This window comes from Leopardus geoffroyi, chromosome B1, assembly GCF_018350155.1.
Source record: "Leopardus geoffroyi isolate Oge1 chromosome B1, O.geoffroyi_Oge1_pat1.0, whole genome shotgun sequence".
In the NCBI taxonomy this organism is placed as follows: domain Eukaryota; kingdom Metazoa; phylum Chordata; class Mammalia; order Carnivora; family Felidae; genus Leopardus; species Leopardus geoffroyi.
Window position 1 is genome coordinate 143,759,200 of NC_059327.1, and position 19,324 is coordinate 143,778,523.

Below are 19,324 nucleotides of genomic sequence, written 5' to 3' on the forward strand. Positions count from 1 at the left end.
ATGCTATTTCTCAGCTAGTGACCATTCAGTATTGACAGCAACATTTGTTTAAAAACTTTTTTCTTAATCTTGGAGTTCTTAACCCACAGGATGCTAATAATTCCTTAGATTTTCCATTCAGAAACAGGAAGAAACATTAATCATGGCGGTATGCCCACAAAGATGTTACTGGAAAGTGTGATTACTATTCATGTCCATTCATGGCTAAATATGACTGACTTACTTCCCTTCCCTTTTCTTCTATATAATTTTCATACTTAGAGGCGAAAACATTTACTTGAGGATATTTTGGGTTAGAAGAATTATTATCAGTGAGATATAATAACTGAGATCAGATAAGCTTCAACAGAATCTCCAAAGTACTTCTCAATTCTGGAAGATATAGGACTTTGCAGCTAAGCAAACCTTTTACAAATATATGTCTGTCTCATTTTAACTTTATCATTTAGGTTGATTTAGAGGTGAACTTGTGAAGTAAGGGTTCTTTATTTTCCAAGATTGAAGAAAATGCTATTTTAATTCTCTTGTAAAACAACGATCTTTGAATTCAAGTAGCACCTTTCTAAAATCACATGCTGTAGTGATATTTGGAGCTATGAGTTGTGTGCTGTTTTATAACTTAATTATTTTTCCCCCAGGACAGAAGTTGTCATTTATGTTGTTGAGCGTTCTCCAAATGGTACTTCAAGAAGAGTTCCAGCTACAACACTATATGCCCATTTTGAACAAACTAATATAAAAACACAGTTGCAGCAACTTGGTGTAACCCTTTCTATGACTAGAACAGAACTTTCTCCAGCACAGATCAAACAACTTTTACAGAATCCTCCTGCTGGTATGTTTTAGAATCACAAGAGTTGAGGAAATGATAGATTTAGAAATATATATGCTTCCTCTATTTTGGGCGATAGTAGTTGGTTATTAATAAAATCAGTGTGTATCATGTTTGCTATTTTGGGACATAGTTTTGAATGTTTTCATTGTACTAATTCATTGTCGCTTAGCTTTTTTTTTTTATCATGGTTAATGTGTTTGTTAGAAATTTTGGGAAATGTTGAACTAAAGAAAAATAGTCCATAAGCTACCCAAAGGTAATTCACTTTTAATGTTTTTATTTTTTTCTAGCTTATTTGTTGTTCTGAGTATTCAAGTAAAATATGTGTTCTCACCATAAAAGATAGTAGATAGCATAACTAAATTGAGTATATGGCCTATATGACAGATCCTCTTTATCTCCTTTCCACAGAAACAGCTACTATTAATAATTTGTTGTACATGTGTATGTACATGGAAGTGCTAAAAAAAAAAAAAAGGGGGATTCTGCACTGTACATTTACTGCAACTTGCCTTTTCAGTTACAGTATTTCTTAGCACTTTCCATGTTAGTACATGAAAATATTCTTTTTAAAATCTACATGGAATACCACGGATGTACTGTACTTCACTTCTAAGTCATTTCCACCTTTTTTTATGATATTAACATCCTTGTAAATATGTCTTAGAACATGTGGATCTGTATTTTTTTAGAATAGATCCCTGGTAATGAAATTTTTGAGTCAAGATTGTGTATATTTTATGTATTGTTAGATACAAATTGCTCTTCAAAGAAAGTTGTACACATTATAACACAAAGGTGTTTCTTTTCATTTTTCTAATATTTTCTCATTTTGATTTATTTTTGCCTACAGTTGAGGTTGTCAGTCTTTTTAATTTTGCCACTCTGATTGGAAAAACTTAATATTTTGATTTGTATTTCCCTGATACAGTAAAATTAAAGCTAAGTAAAATTGATTACTAAGTAACAAAGTATGTTTTACTAAGTAAAACATCTTTTTGTATGTTTATTAGCCACATGTTTGTATCTTTTATGAATTACCTATTCATGTCCTTTACCCATTTTTTTTTTATGTTTATTTTGAGAGAGTGAGCATGTGTGCAAGTGGGGAATGGGCAGAGAGAGGGGGAGAAAGAGAATCCCAAACAGGCTCCCACTCATAGCCTGGAGCCCACTGTGGGGCTCAATCCCACCAACCATGAGATCATGGCCTGAGCTAAAATCAAGAGCTGTACGCTCAACTGACTGAGCCACCTGGACACCCCTGCCCATTTTCTGTTAGATGTTTTTGTCTTCCTTTCTGATTTATAGGAACTTTTTCTATAGGAGGGTAATCTATTTTCCTATAGGTTGTAGGTATTTTCTTTCAATCTATAATATTTTTTTAAGCTTTATCCTACATATATTTTCATTTTTGTAATGGTTATATTTGAGAGTCATTTTTTATCACAGCTTTTGAGTTTTTTGTCTTTTAGGAAGGCCTTTCCCATACAAATATGAAAATGGAGAATAGTTTTTATTTTTTTGATTTTGGTTTTGTGTTTTTGGTTTTTTTGTTTGTTTTGTTTTGTTTTTCCAGAAAAAAATATTTGTCTTTTTGGTAGGTGTTGATCCTATTATTTGGGAACAAGCCAAGGTGGATAACCCTGATTCTGAAAAGTAAGTATATCTTCATCTTGTTTTCATATAAAAACTAATATTTGCTACTAGGGAAGCCAACAAATGCCAACTATTAATTACAATTCTTACCTTTGAGTTGAATTTCAGTTTCATTGCTTTTTAAAGAATGTTCACTGGTAAGGCAGTGTAGTGTAGTGTAAACATTGAAATCTGAGTACCAGTCCCCTAATTATACTTGCTTTTAAAAATACAACTTCTGACCGAACTTTATTTCCTCATTTGTAAAATAAAATGAGGAGGTTGAATAAAATCATTGTGATTTAACATGATTGATTTCATAGTCCTTGATCTGCCTTTGAACCCTAGAAATGTATTGTTAAATTATGTGGATGTTATTATGAAAACCCTAATTTCTTGTACTTTGTAATAACAGTAAAAGGCTTAAGGTATGAAAATTAACGAGTTGGATTTCTTCAGGTTAATTCCAGTACCCATGGTGGGTTTCAAAGAACTTCTTCGAAGACTGAAGGTTCAAGATCAGATGACTAAGCAACATCAGACCAGATTAGATGTAAGCATTTAGCTTCATTCTCTGCTTCTAGGAGTAGTAAAAGAGATTATAGACACTTCTTTTTACCATGCAGATTACCATTTTGTTTTACAGGGAAACAATATAGTTAGTGTACACTGCAAGTTAACAATTATAGTTTTGTGCAAGTACTTAATATAGAGCCTCCAAAATATGTAAATCTTATTTGATACATTTTAACAATGAATTTAGAATTATTAGCATTGCTATTAGTTTGTAATTTCCATTTCGAGCCTGAGAATGCATACTTTCTTAATTAAACAATTATATTTATGAGGCCTTACCAAAATGAAGGCTACAGTTATGATTCTTTATGTTGGCGTAGTATAATTGTAGATTGATGAAGCAAATTTAAATTACTGAATGCTTAAATCTACTTAATGTTTTATTAAGTAGACCTAGTAATCAAATACTTAAAAGTTCTTGAGGGTTACCTCCACATTCTCGTATGTGGAAATCCTGATAACATATTCACTCAGACTGAACAGTGAAAAGCTTCCTGCTTTATGAAGCAACCCATTTCACTGTCAGCTAGCTCTGATAAAAATTCTCTTTCTTACATTGATCTAGTATCTGCCTTGGTATAATTTATACCCTTTTTCCCTGGCATTGCTTTGTAAGCGATAGCTATGCTTCCTGTGATAGCACTGTAGATATTTGAACATTATTCTTTTGAACAGTTCTTCTTTTTTAGTATTCCCTTCTCTGGCATGTAAATTCAAGCATATTTTTTGTTTGTTTTGTTTTTTAAGTTTATTCTGAGAGAGAAGGAGAGAGACAAAGTGAGTGGGAGGGGCAGGGAGAGGAAGAGAGAGAGAATCCCAAGCAGGCTGTGCACTGACAGTCCCAATGTGGGGCTTGAACTCCCAAACCGTGAGATCATGACTTCAATTGAAACCAAGAGTTGGACGCTTAACTGACTGACCCACCTAGGTGCCCCCAAGTCGTTTTTCATGTGACATGATTTCCAGCGCCTTCATCATCTTAGGCTGGACACACTGAATTTATTCCCATCACTTTTAAAATGAGTTACAGTAGTACTACAAATAGGGTTTGACCAAAGTTCTTCAAAGTAAGACCACAGAAGCTATTACTTGCCTTTAGTTTTGTCAGTCTTGGTAGAGGTTTGTCAATTTTATTGATCTTAGTAAAGAACCAAGTTTTTGGTTTCGTTGATTTTTTTTTCTGTAGTATTTTTAGTAATTTCATTAATCTCTGCTTTTAACCATTTCCTTCATTCTGCTTGCTTTGGGTTTTTCTCTTTTTCTAAAGAGACCTTTCCTTTCTAATATAGCACTTTAATGCTGTTAATTTCCTTCTAAGCACTGCTTTACCTCAATTGCGCAAATTTTGATAATGTTATAGTTTAATCTCCGATGCATTAAAGATATTTTCTAATTTGTGGAATTAGAACTTAGAATTGTGGAACAGAACTCCACACTTGTGGGAGTTCTGTTTGACTGTTGGATCTTTTTGACTAATAGATTATTTTAGAAGTATGTTTCATTTCCACATCTTTGGAAATTTTCCTTTTACTCTCATTGATTTCTAGTCTAGTTAGTTCTATTATTGTCAGAGAACTTTGTATGATTTCAATTTTTTTAAGGTGTTTAACCCACATGCCTTTGAATAGAATGTGCATTCTGCTGTTCTGGGTGAAGTTTTCTGTTAGTGAGATCCAGTTGGTTAATTCTTCAGTTCTACTATATTGATTTTTCTGTTTAGTAGTTCTATTGTGAGGGTTGAAGTCTCGAGCTAGAATTGTGGGTTTTGTCCTTTGCTCCTTTCAGTTCTTTAAGTGATTGCTCTTGGGCCTTTCTCAGTGGATGGAAGGTGAGGTAATGGTGTTGGTGCTTTATCCCCCGGGGCACATTTGGCAATGTCTGGAGACTTCTTTGGTTGTTAGAACTGGGTGAGTGCTATAGGCATCTACTGAGATGAGGCGAGGGTGCTGATAAACATCCTACTGTGTACAGCACAGTGCCTCTGCGACAGTTATCTGGCCCAAATCAATACAGTGGTTCCCCGCTTAACCGCCATCTGGAAGCAGATGATCGTCCTGATGAATCATCGGGTCAGTAGTAGCCTAATGCTGTGTCACAATGCCTGTGTCATTCACTTCACTTCATCTCATCAAGTAGGCATTTTATCATCTCACATCATAAGAACAGTAGTGCAGAACAATATTTTGAGAGACCACATTCATGTAACTTATTCCAGTAGATTGTTATAATTGTTCCATTTTATTGTTAATCTCTTACTGTGCCTAATTTATAAATTAAGCTTTATCAAATATGTGTATGTATAGGAAGAAACATCCTATATATAGGATCTGGTACCATCCATGGTGTTAGGCATGGGGGTTGTGTGGATGAGGGGTACTGCTATAGTATTGGAGCTGAGCAAACCTCTAGATATTACAGTGTGTCTCCTCCATCAGAACTAAAAGGCTTTTCTTGGAGTTGTCAGCATTATGCTCACTTCTCAGTTTTGGGCTTTGTTGAAACGTGTGGGGTGTGCCAGAATTGGGGAAAATGGTAACCTCACCACCATTTCAGTGGTACTTCAGTTCATGTCTCCTTCCCCAGTCCTCCTGCCACTATTTATTTTTCAAATGGTTGCCCATGCAGTCTGTTTTATAGCTATATTCAGTAGGTGAGATAAGAGTGGCATATACTAAAGTCCATCTTGTCCAGAATCAAAATTTTTCCTATCTTGGGGTACCTAGGGGGCTCAGTCAGTTAGGCTTCCGACTCGATCTCAGCTCAGATCTTGATTATGAGGGTCGTGAATTGAAGCCCCACGTTGGGCTCCACACCAGGTGTGGAACCTACTTTAAAAAACATTGTTGGGGGACGCCTGGGTGGTTCAGTAGGTTAAGCATCTGACTTCAGATCAGGTTATGATCTCATACTTCATTAGTTCGAGCCCTACATTGGGCTCTGTGCTGACAGCCTGGAGCCTGCTTCACATTCTCTGTCTCCCTCTGCCCCTCCCTGGCTTGTGCACTCTCCCTCTCATAAAAATAAACATTTAGAAAAAGTTATTCCTATCTTTTCCTAGTTTTTATGTTGGATTTATCTTTTCTTTACTGAATTTCAGGAGTTCACTGTTTACTCTAGATTTTAATCCCTAGTCTGATTTAAATGGTACAGATGTCTCCTACTTCTCACCTTTCTGCCAACTCTGCTTTTTGGTGTCCTCAGTTGAACAGAAATCCTTAATTTTAACATAACAATACCCACTAGTTTCTTGCCTTGTGTTTTTCTTCTTGGGATTTTGCTCAATAAGTCATTCTTCAATACAAGGTCTGAGAGTCTCCTACATTATTTTTCTGACATTTTATTTAGAATTTAACATTCCACATTGGGGTCTTCTGTCTTCATGGAGTTTGACTTTGTACAATAAGTGGTATGAACCCAACTTTATTTTTCTCTAGTGGGTCAAGTTTGCCAATGTCATCCATAAATAATATCCAGTGTTATTTTACCCAGTGATTTATCAAAGCAAATTTATCCAACCAAATTCCCATATATGTATATGTTATCTATTCTGTTCTTAAGTCAGTTTTACCTTTTTCTTTCTTTCTTTTTTTTTTTTTTTTTTTTTTTACGTTGTGGCTTTGTAGTGTATCTCAATGTGTGGTAGAGTGAATCTCTGATCTTTGTTCTTTTCAGAGTTGTTTCATCTTTATGGATCTTTACTGTTCTGTAACAGTCTCAGAATCTATTTGTCAAAATGCTAGAATTTTAGTTGGAACTGCATTAAACATATTTGTAGAGAATTGAATCTTAATAAATTATTCCATTATGAACACACTATGTTCTTTTACTCACTGAGGTCTTTACTCATTGAGGTAGTCTTTTGAAACAGTTCAAAAAACTTTTTTCTTGAGGTGGGGGGAAGGAACAGAGAGGTAGAGAGAGCATCTTAAGCTGGCGCCATGCCCAGCACAGATGCAGGGCTCAGTCTCACAACTCTGAGATAATGACCTGAGCCAAAACAGAGTCAGATGCTTAAGTGACTGAGCCACCCAGGTGCCCCTTAAATATTTTCTTTAAAAACCTTGTGCCTTCTGGGGCACCTGGGTGGCTTACTCAGTTAAGCTTCAACTCTTAATCTTGGCTCAGGCCATGATCTCACAGTTCATGCTTTTGAGCCCCACACCAGGTTCTGCACTGACAGCATGGAACCTGCTTGGAATTCCATCTCTCTCAAAATAAATAAACTTTAAATAAAGAATTAATAATTTTAAAAACCCTGTGCCTTCTTTCTTGGGTTAACTCCTTAGATTGTTTTAGTGTTTGTGAATAAATACTAAATGGCAACGATTTCTACTTTTCTTAGTTATTGTTGGTTGAGAAGACCACTATATTATTCTTGCATCTGGAAGCCTGTCAACTTTTTAAAACTGGGGTGGAGAAAGTGCCTAGGTTATGTAATATAAAACATGGCCACCTAATTTTGTTCCTTCAGCATGACCTGTTACTGGAAAGTTCCCTTAAAAGGCAGTGGACTAAATGTCTTGCACAATCATCTTCTTACCCTCTTTTCTTATAACATCTCAAGGCAGTGCCACAGAATGATTATGATAGGAACGGTTATGGGATTCAGGTTGGGTAGCTTTAATGAAATGAGTTTTTAACTCTGTCTGTAAGGTTAAGACTTCTGTTAAGGCAGAACAGTAACGATTTCAGGCCAAAGAGCAAATCCATGATGCCAAGGCATAAAAATGTATTAGGTTGTATAATAAATATCCTTCCTTTCCCCTCCACTTTGATCACTCTCTCTAAAATATTCAGCACTTAATACTGGACTATACTGTACTTTTCAGATTGTCTGTTAAGGCCACTCCTGGATGTGACTTCATAGATACTTTTTCCATTCAGGGCCTGGTTGTTGGTCCTATACCTTAATATTTTTCAAGTATAGGTTTTATTTTTCTATACACTTTGCCTCATCACTAAATTTCCTAGAGCTCTTAAGAAGCCTTTGAATGGTACTTTTTAATTTTATGGGTGCATAGATGGGAAGAACTATAAAGACAGATGTAGAAGTATTTATATTTTGAAAGATGAATCTCCGTCTCAGAATCAAATTTTGCATATAAACCTGATAAATATTTGTGATGTTTATACTCACCTTCAAAACTTTCTTTTGAAAAACAGATCATATCTGAAGATATTAGCGAATTACAGAAGAATCAAACCACAACTATGGCCAAAATTGCACAATACAAGAGGAAACTCATGGACCTTTCCCATAGAACTTTACAGGTAGTAATTTGGAATTTTTTTGAACATCTGTAAGATTATATGTGTGATGGTGCCGGACAGAGAAAAACACACTGAAAGGAAGGAATAGTAATTTGAAACTGTAAGTACCAAACTTTCTCAGTAAAATCTAGAAGTCAGATGAGAGGTCTCATAGGAGTGGGTGAAGAAAGTAAATGTATTCTAAAATTCACATCTTATTGAGAGGGTAGAAGCAGTGAAGAAGTAAATCATCTTGGAGCACAGAAAGCATGTATCTAGTTCTCATAAAAGTAAAAGAAAAATATTTGATTTTCAGTGCTAGAAAAGGGAGTATAACTATTAATGAAACGGCCAGATGAAAAAACAACAGTGTAACTTCAAAATTAACAAGAGGGAGTAAAAGCATGAATAGCAACAAAAACTGAAATTTTAAACTATCATGAAAACAGAAACGTTAGGTACCAGAATCAATTGAATATATCAAGAGCTGTATGCAGAATAAAATTTGTAGCATTTAAGCTTTCACTTAAAAAAATTTTTTTTAAATGTTTATCCACTTTTTGAGAGAGATGGAGACCGAGCATGAGTGGGGGAAGGGCAGAGAGAGGGGGAGACACAGAATCAGAAACAGGTTCCAGGCTCTGAGCTGTCAGCACACAGCCTGATGTGGGGCTTGAACCCATGAACTGCGAGATTATGACCTGAGCCTGAGCTGAAGTCGGACACTTAGTTATCATCCTTAAAATACAAACGCAAAGAATAAGGAACTGGTACTTATCTTTTTTTTTTTTTTTTTTTTTAATTTTTTTTTCAACGTTTATTTATTTTGGGGACAGAGAGAGACAGAGCATGAACGGGGGAGGGGCAGAGAGAGAGGGAGACACAGAATCGGAAACAGGCTCCAGGCTCTGAGCTATCAGCCCAGAGCCCGACGCGGGGCTCGAACTCACGGACTGCGAGATCGTGACCTGGCTGAAGTCGGACGCTTAACCGACTGCGCCACCCAGGCGCCCCGGAACTGGTACTTATCTTAAGAAGTTAGAAAGACTCTCAAGAGAAGCCAGTGAGAGAGAAATACAGATATGAAATAAGTGAAATAAAATTAATCATAGTACAGAGAATAAATTGAAAGCTGTTTCTTTGAAAAGATCTTTGAAATGGCTAAACATCTTTTCAAATTTTGATGGTAACAGGACTTTGTCAAAAGTAACAAGACTTTGTCAAAATTCAAAATTTTGAAATGGCTAAACATCTCATAAGGAAAAGGAGAAAGGAAACATTTCTACAGACAACAGAACAGAATGAGAAAATACTGCATGCAATTCAGGGCAACAAATTTGGGAGCTAGAGAAAACAGATTAATTTTGGTGATTTCAATTTTGCTAAAAAATCATCTACATAGGTGCAAAAATCTTAAATGGACAAATATATAAATGAGAAACTTCTTAAAGATCAACCATGGAAAAATACCAAGGCCAGATGTTTACCTGCTTAACTTTAACCACTAAAGAGCTAATTCCTTTAGACAAAAGGAAAAATCTATAGACCGTTTCCCCATTTAAAATCACTTTGAGATATAATTCACCCACCATACATTTCAGTGTATATAGTTAGTGGTTTTTAGTATATTTAGTCTGTGCAACATTGCCACAGTCAATTTTATGACATTTTCCTCACCCTAAAAAGAAACTTTATTCCTATTAGCAGTCACTCCCCATTTCATCCCAAAACCCTGTCCAAGCAACCACTTTCTGTCTCTGTGGATGTGCCTATCCTGGACACTTCAGATAAATGGCATCAAGAGATGTGGTCTTTTGTGACTGGCTTCTTTCATGTAGCGTAGTATTTTTAAGGTTCATCTGTGTTGTAGCATGTAGTATTACTTCCTTTTTATTGCTGAATAATATCCCATTACATGAAAATACCAATATTCATCAATTCATTAACATTTTGGTTGTCTCCCCCGTTTGGTTATTAACATATGTTGCTATTAACATTTGTGTACAAATATTTGCGTGGACGTGTGTTTTCATTTTTCTTGGGTACCTAAATCTAGGATTGGAATTGCTTGGTCGTATGGTAACTCTGTTTAACTTTTGGAAGAATTGCTGAAAACTTTTCCAGAGCAGCTCTGCTACTTTACATCTCTGCTTCTGGTACCCCCAAATAAAATCTATTCATGTACATTTCTAATAAATAGAGATGCAGATTATGCTAAGCGAAAGAAGCCAGATTTCAAGGCTACAAAAGGCATGATTCCATTTATATGATGTTATGCAAAAAGCAAAACGAGAGACAGGTAACAGGTCAGTAGTTGCCAGGGGCAGGTAATAAAGGGAGAGCAGTGACAACAAGGAGTAGATGGAAACGTTCTGTACCTTGATTGTGGTGATGGTAACAGGACTTTGTCAAAATTCATAGTAACCGAGCACCTAAAATGGGTGATTTTCTTACATGTGGACTACACCTCAATAAATGTGACCAAAAGCAACATAAATGCAAAAAGGATCCAACTATTTATCAAATCCTAAAGGAATATACTGTGATGAAGTAAGGTTTATTTCAGGAATGCAGGGTTGGTTTTATAACAGGAAATCTATCATAAAGGAAAAATATAGAGACTGTTACCAAAACGAACAGCAAATATTCAAAGAAGCAAAGCATTAAAATCCCATTCAGAAAGTAATCCCCCCTCCCCTCCCAGAAAAAGTAATATCCATTATCTTGGAGGTTTTCATAAATATAACAGGGTAATTAGGTAACTAATATAAACATTGGACAAGATTAAATTGTCTTTTTGCTGATGGCATGATTGTAATATCTAGAAAACTCTTATGAGAAAACCAGAGAATGTGGTTAAAATGGCTAGATACAAGATAAATGTACCCAAACCAGCATACCATTAGTGAAAACAGGAAAATATTATTGTGATGTAAAAATTGTAAGATACTTAGGAATAAATTTATGAGAGAAGTACAAAATCTGAATTCATCTTTACAAAATGACATAAAACCATATTTAGATGAGATTTACTATCCACTTTATAAAGTTTGAAAATAATTTCCAACTTTTAAAGACTTGATCAAGAAATCTTTCAGTTCCTCAAGAAGGATAAGTGTTTTCAGAACAGCTTTTGGGGGAACAAAAAGGAAATAGTGAAAGGGACTTGCAAGACTTTAGAACCTATCTTAAAGGTTCTGTGACAAATCAGTGTGGGACTGGCATAAGATTGGACAGTAAAGATAAACAGAACAGAATAGAGAATCCAGAAATAGATGCCGGCTACATCTTCATGTTTCATATGATGAAGGTGGTATCTCAATTCAGTTGGTTTATTTAATAAATAATGCTAGAGTAACTGGCTGTCTGGGAAAAAAAGAAACTGGACCTCTGTATCATACCATAGACAAAAATAGGTGGATTAAAGATTTAACTAAAACATTTATGAAGCTACATGCATGACTGTAGACATTGGAGAGATTTTTGGCCAGAAAGCCAGAAACTATAAAATAAAATTGGCTAATTAGAATTTTGCACAGCAAAAGATATCAGAAGCTATTTGTCAATAGTCATGTGACAGATACCAGAAAAAGAAAATTGAATTTGCAAATGGTGATTATTCGTACTATACAAAGAGATTGTTTTTTACCAAAAAACTCACAGTATGGGCAAAAAATGTGTAAAGGCAGTTCATAGAAGAGCGAATGCAAAGTAGTTTTTGACTATTAAAGGATGCTCCTTTAACTTTTCAGGGAAGTACAGATTAGAGAAGAAATGTGAGCTCCATTCACACTCGTCAGTTTGGGGAAAACTTAAATAACTTCTTGCTGATAGCAGTGTGGGGAAAAGGGTACTCTCATGTGGTTTATGAATTTAAATTGTAAAACAATCTAGCAGCTTTTGTTAGACTGAAAACACGTGCTTTTAAACCCAGCGGTCTCATTCTTGGGGGTCTAGATCAGTATCTCTCTCTATAAAAGTTTATTACTAGAAACAGAATATATACCCCTCAATAGGAGGAATAACTGAATAAATTATTGGTTATTAATGCATGACAAATTAAGCAGTCATTAAAAACAAATTAGAGGCATGTCAATATTCTAATGTAGATTGCCTAATAAAAATGGACAAACCTAATCCAACTCTCAAACTGTTAAGATTCCTACTGTAAGTGTATTCAGCTGGTTTCTTTCAACAGATAACTGTAAGAAAATTACTTGCATAACTAAAAAGAGACTCATGATTCTGTTGGTATTGTTGGTGGATTTTCTTTATATAGGTCCTAATCAAACAGGAAATTCAGAGGAAGAGTGGGTATGCCATTCAAGCTGATGAAGAGCAGTTGCGAGTTCAGCTAGATACAATTCAGTGTGAACTGAATGCACCTACCCAGTTTAAGGTAGGCATTTATAGGACCATAGAGCTAGAATTTGTCAGTCTTCAAAAAGAGGAGTTATGTATACTTGCTTTTATTAAGTATTTTGTTCTCTTTAATCAAAACTTCTTTTTTAAAGTAGATTCTTAATGATGTGGTTTTGGCTTACGTTAATGTTTCACATAATGTACACAGGGAGAATTACACAACTTTATAAGAGTAGTACCCGTCCTTTTAGAAGAAAAAATTCTCTTTTAGAAGTGGTTGCTGTCATTAGCAGTTGTAATTTGACTCGGTCTTATTTTTAGGGCCGACTAAATGAACTGATGTCCCAAATCAGGATGCAGAATCATTTTGGAGCAGTCAAATCTGAGGAAAGATATTACATAGATGCAGATCTGTTACGAGAAATCAAGCAGGTAAGTGCACTAGGGCTAGGGTGCACATTTCAAAAGGAGAATTCACTTCACATCTGTTAGGCTTGCTATTACCCCAAAAAAACAGTAAATAACAAGTATTGACAAGACTGTGAAGAAAACAACTTTTGTGTATTTCTGGTGGTGATGTAAAATGGTGCAAGTGCTGTGGAAACAGTTCCTCAAAAAATTAAACATCTAGCTGATACATGATCTAGCAGTTCTACTTCTGAATATATACCTAAAGAATTGAAAGCAGGGACACACATACGTTCTTAGCAGCAACATTCACAATAGCCAAGATGTCGAAGCAACTCAAGTGTTCAAAGACAGATGAATGGATAAACTAAATACAGTGTGTATATATGTATGTATGTATATATATGTGTGTGTGTATATATGTATGTATACACACACACACACACACACACACACCGTGGAGTATTATTCAGCCTTAAAAATGAAGGAAACTAACACTCACTACAACACAGATGAGTCTTGAAAATGTTATGCCAAGTGAAATAAGCCAGTTTAAAAGGATATAGTATAATTATATAGTACACTTATACAGTGTAATTCAGCTCATAGAATGGTCGTTGCCAGGAGCCTGAGGGGAGGGAGAATGGGGAATTAATATTTAATGGGTACAGATTTGGGGAAGATGAAAAAGTTCTAAAAATACACATTGTAGTGATTTTGCATAATGTGAATATACTAATGTTACTAAACTGTGTGTTTTTAAAAAGGGTTAAGATGGGTATTTTTGTGTTTTGTATATTTTATAATAAAAGATGAATTCAGTTAGTGGCACCACAGTTCCCTACACCCTGCTACTCAATTTGTAGGTGGCAACAGCAACACACGAGAGGTCATTATAAATGCATAATCTCAGTCCTTACTCCAAACCTACTTAATGTATATTTTATTAAGATCAGAGTGATTTGTGTGTACAATTTGAGAAGTAACTGCTCTGTCCTCTATGCCCAACCTGTATGTCACATATAAATTGTAAATATGTACCAATCATTGATCTCCTCAGCCCTCAGGGGACCCAGATGGAGGTTGGGATGGCCAGAACCCCTCCAACCACTTTTAGCTCATCTGGTGTGAAAAGTTTGGAAAGTACTGCTCTAGTTTATTTTCCTCAGTATAAATACAGATTGATTTAATGAAAGCTGTCTAACCAGTGACTGTATCTAAAGGTATTAAAATGGTAAATTTTGAGGAACATCTTAGGGCTGTTGTCATGGCCTGGGGCATTTTTAGATGGTTATAATTGTCACCTACAAATCCAGTTTTATTATGTGCTTTAGAAGGGATATTGCTATATTATACAACTAAAATCCAGTTTGGCTCCTAGGTTCTTGGGACATATACATCCACTTGATTATATTCCATTGTAAATAACTACAAAAAACTAGCTGAGAAAGATTCCAGTATATTGATAGAGTGATTATGCAATAAAGTTTAGAATAACATGAACACTTGTTCTGGGACTGGATCACAGCTCATCACCTAGTTTAGGACCTTGAGCGGGTTTCTTACCTGCATCTCAATTTTCCTATCTGTAGAGATGCCATAATGCATCCCCAAAGAGTGCTTAAAAAAATTTTGTTAATACCCATGAAGCTCTGAAAACTGCCTTAACACTTGGATGCTTTAAAATGTTAGCAATTGTAGTTCTGTTACCATCATTATATAGTTGGTACTTCAAAACATGAAAACTTTTAGTTTTCAGAATTATTTTGCTAGTCCTCCATATCTGAATACCTTCTTGCATTATATTTTAAAAATCTATATCTTCTGTACAATTTCTATGGAAAATACTGTTTATTTTTTTTTGTTTTGTTTACTATAGGTCATAGAAATGTGTTAGCACAAGCTGTAGTATGAAATGTTTTAATATGCATGTCCACTCTATTTAGAGCAGCTACCAAGTGCTGTATTGCTAGTAAAATAGTGAAAAAGTCCTTTTTCCTGTGCATAGTTTGCAGTTTAATGGATTAATACATTAATATATATTTTAATTCCTTCTAGCATTTGAAACAACAACAGGAAGGCCTTAGCCATTTGATTAGCATCATAAAAGATGACCTAGAAGATATAAAGTTGGTAGAACATGGATTGAATGAAACCATCCACATCAGAGGTGGTGTCTTTAGTTGACAATTCACAAACTTATGTTAAGGGTTTGTGAAATGTATCTTCTTGCAACATCAGGCCTTCCTTAAGAATGAAACTGACCACATGGAGGGGAGAAAAAGAAAATCCTCTCCTGGCTTTTGAGGAGGTTACTGTCAAATTATTTTCATCAGATCTGAAATAACATCCACTTCACAGCTGTTCAAAGATAGCCTTCGAAAGATTCATACCTGAAAGCTGTTACTGTAAAAGAGAAGTACATAATTACAAAAGGTATGTGCCGCTGTACGTTTGGACAACAGCATTATTCTTAAAACTAATCAGTGTTTAATGATTATTCTCCATTGAGCCTGTACTCTGCTTTCCATAGCAAGTAAATATGAAATACCTACTTTGCACATAACAAAATAAACTGTGTAACTATTTGGCTGTTGGAGCTTTGTACTTCAGAATGTAAATGTACGTCAGTTTTTATATATTTGTGAATTCATCTGTGGGAGGAGTAAAGGAAATCCAAGAGTATTTAATGATTGTGGTTATCTTTTCATCCTATAAAGATTTGAAAATATATTTTTATATTATTTTACTTATTTGGAATTTACAGAATACACTTAAGCAATTAGGATATAACAGAATTACATCTTATCATTTTTGCAACTTTTTCTTGCTTTTTAGATCTTTTTATTTCTTAAAAAAATGATGAAAACAAATAAATTCTTGATTGTAATTACTTTTATATAATTCTGTCTGATGCTTTATTTGGCTCTGGGAAAATAACCATGTCCTCACAAGTATTAAATCATAACCGCAATTTAAGAATTCTAGTCTTGAGTTTGATTTTTCCCTCCTAAGGAAAATGTATCAATGCTGACCTAGTTTTACTAGGTTATGGCAAGTAAAACTTATTTCAAGTATCATCTATGGTAAAGAATCCCCTGGGGCACCTGGGTGGCTCAGTGCAGTTGAGCATCTGACTTTGGCTCAGGTCATGATCATGCGGTTTGCGAGTTCAAGCCCCACATCCAGCTCATTGCTGTCAGCCTGTCAGTGCAGAGCCAGCTTTAGATCCTCTGTCCCCCTCTTTCTGCTCCTGCCTCTCTTGTGCTCTCTCAAAAATAAACATTAAAAAAATTCCTTAATGTATCATTCGGAACTGAAAACACTAGAAAAATCTGAATTAGACATCATGATATGAAATGATTTTTTTTTTTTTAACAGATTATTTTGAACAATTTCTGACTACAAACTTCACCCCTGGGCTGTATGTTGACCCCTCTTGTAGTGCTTCAACTTTTCATTTCCGTCGTGCTTTGGCTTGTAATGAGAAGTGTTTTGAGAAACAGGCCCATGAATCTTGCCACACTGTGTTTATGGGGATGGTGAGGGATGTGATACTTATCAAGAGGCCATCCTCTCACATCTCACTGAAGGAAGTTCTGTCCAGCTGTAAACTAGGTTAAAGTTGTGTAGAAGACTGGGAACTTCAAAAATGATTCTTTCCAAGTTAGGTGCTGAAAATTTCCAGCCACTTTTGCCACGTTAATGCCATGCAAACTTGCTATATTCTCTTCCATCATACTTTCCTACTCATTGTGGCAATTCCAACAGTCCCAAAAGAGGAATTTGTCTATTTTCCTGTGTTTTCTTCCTCAGCCAGAAAACAGGCAGTCAGTCCCATCCTCATCCATGTAGCAGAGTATGGAAGGAGTTTCTGGCCCTCTGTATACCCTCCTACAGTAGGGAGAGTTGTTGATGTAACTGATGAGAATTGTTACTCACTGAGCCACATACTCTAGTGGACAGACTGCAAGTCACGCGTGCTATGTTCACTTCTTTGGCCTTTCGTTTTTTGTGCTCTGATACTCTTAGGCTAATTTCACAAGGTAAATACTCCTAGACAGGGCCAGTCAGCCTCCCAAGTTTCAATCCCACTAACTTCACGTGTTAAGGCAGGCTTATTACCCTTATTCATATAGGCTGTTAGATAACTGGACTTGGTCAAACTACAGGTGTGGTCCAAGCAAGTAAGTCAAGTTCCAGTTTGGGTGGGTAGGAGGAGGAAGGACCCAGTTTGGCCTTAGGACTAAGCTGTATTCTCCAGCACTATTTATACAAGTTCTGTGTTTAATCTTCAACGGGCTAACAGTTCTTGCAGACAGTCGACTCAAAATTCTGAACATGAACAGAGGCGAACAGAAGAAAGCACACTGAGACTGCAGGGAAGATGACCACACAGGAGGATCCCAGGCCCACCTCCTCCCACAGACACACTGAGGATGCAACTAACTCTGAAAATGACCTGAAGACTAGCAAAACGGCTCTCCTGCAGCTAGGGATATAAAAAAACCACACTGAGAAGGGTTCGGGAGGCGAAGATGAACCTGAGAACCAAACAGCTAGTGTGGTGACCCACAAGGAATGGAGGTCTTCCCTGAGGAGTGAGGGGATCAGACCCCACATGGGACACATGGAGTGCTTCCAGCCCTGGAGACATGCACTGGGAACATGAGCCCCCATAACATCTGGCTTTGAAAATCAGCAGGACTTCTCTCTGGGACACTTGGGAGGGCAACAGGAAACCCATTCCACTCTTAAAGAGCCAGAACCCTGTATCATTAGGTTCAAGACCAAAACAGAGGCAGCAGTTTAAAGTGTCTGGCTTGTATCTGAAGTCTTTATTGACTAATTTCAGGCTACGTGCTGGAGGGGAAGGGTTCCGTAGACCCTTTCTCCATGAATGGACATGCTGGTGCACACAATTTTTCTTGCCCTCCTCTTTAAGCCTAGCTGGCCAGCCGCTGGCAGGAGCTAGTATTTATACTCCATCTACTTGGCTATTACTGCTTACCTAGCCCTGGTGTTCTCCTGTGGACCTGCCCCAGCAGGCTCTCTTTGACAGTAGCTCCCACCAAGCAAAACTCAGCAGGCAGCCTCCTTGTAGCCCTGTGCCCCTCCAAAACCTATCCTGCCCCAGGAAAGTGGGGGAAGGACCAAGCCCTGTCTTCCACCACACATGCAGCAGTTGCAGCCAGCCGTACCAGGAACTAACCCCACTCCATCAGCACACCCATTACAGCTACTGCCACACCTCTTAGCCAGCCAAGCAGGGGACGAGCCCTGCACACCAGTCTGCCCACAGCAGTCATGACCAGTCATTGCAGCAGCCCTGCCCACCAGTGTACCTGCAGCAGCGGCAGCCGGGCCTCACATCCACCTGTGCTGGGGGCCAGCACCACCCACCAGTACACCCTCAGCTGTCCTGGCCCAGTCACAACAGGAGGGTGCATGCAGCCCACACGGGACACCCTCAGAATGCCTGGTTCTGGTGACCAAAGGGACTATGCTACTGGACCCCAAAGGATGACTTCTATATAAGGTCACTACTTTCAAGACCAGGAGATGCAGTTGACCTACCTAACACTCAGAAACAGAGTCAGACAAAATGAGACAATGAAAGAAAACAAACCTCAGAAAAAAACTACATGAAACAGCAATCTACTTGAGTTCAAAGTCATGGTGATAAAGATGTTCACTGGACTTTAGACAAGAGTGGATGAACTCAGAACTTCAACAAAGAAATAGAAAATATAACAACCAATAAGAGGTGAAGAATTCAGTACTGAAATAAAAAATACATTAGAGGGAATCAACAGCACGTTAGAGGATGCAGTACAGATCACTAATCTAGAAGACAGGGTAGCAGAAACCACTGAAGCTGAACAGCAAAAAGAAAAAAAATTTAAATGAAGTTAAGATTAAGTGAGCTCTGCAACAACAAGTGTACTAACATTTGTGTTATAGGGATCCCAAAAGAGGAGAGAAAGAGCCAGAAAACTTATTTGAAGAAATAAAAGTAGAAAGCTTCCCTAATCTGGGGAAGGAAAACAGGCATCCAAGTCCAGGAAGCACAAAGAAACCCCTAAAAAATAAACCCAAAGAGGTCCACACTAAGACACATAATAAATAAAATATCAAAAAGTAAAGATAACATCTTAGAAGCAACAAGGGAAAGCAACTAGTTACATACATTGAAGCCCCCATAAGGCTATGAGCTGTCTGTTCACCAGAAACGTTGCAGGCTAGAAGGGAGTG

General features: G+C 36.8%; 1 protein-coding gene across 2 annotated transcripts in view; it reads left to right on the forward strand.

Moving 5' to 3' along the window:
* The window catches only part of NUP54 (nucleoporin 54), a 31,030-nt gene extending 15,373 nt beyond the window's left edge, over nt 1-15,657 (forward strand). For both annotated transcript variants that reach the window (XM_045473703.1, XM_045473702.1), the window contains 7 exons: nt 639-835; nt 2,440-2,494; nt 2,933-3,026; nt 8,213-8,320; nt 12,579-12,698; nt 12,983-13,093; nt 15,128-15,657. In XM_045473703.1, the coding sequence (XP_045329659.1) occupies nt 639-835; nt 2,440-2,494; nt 2,933-3,026; nt 8,213-8,320; nt 12,579-12,698; nt 12,983-13,093; nt 15,128-15,256 (814 nt within the window). In that variant the 3' untranslated portion in view covers nt 15,257-15,657. The remainder of the gene's footprint in view (nt 1-638; nt 836-2,439; nt 2,495-2,932; nt 3,027-8,212; nt 8,321-12,578; nt 12,699-12,982; nt 13,094-15,127) is intronic.
* Nucleotides 15,658-19,324: the final 3,667 nt, after the last annotated feature.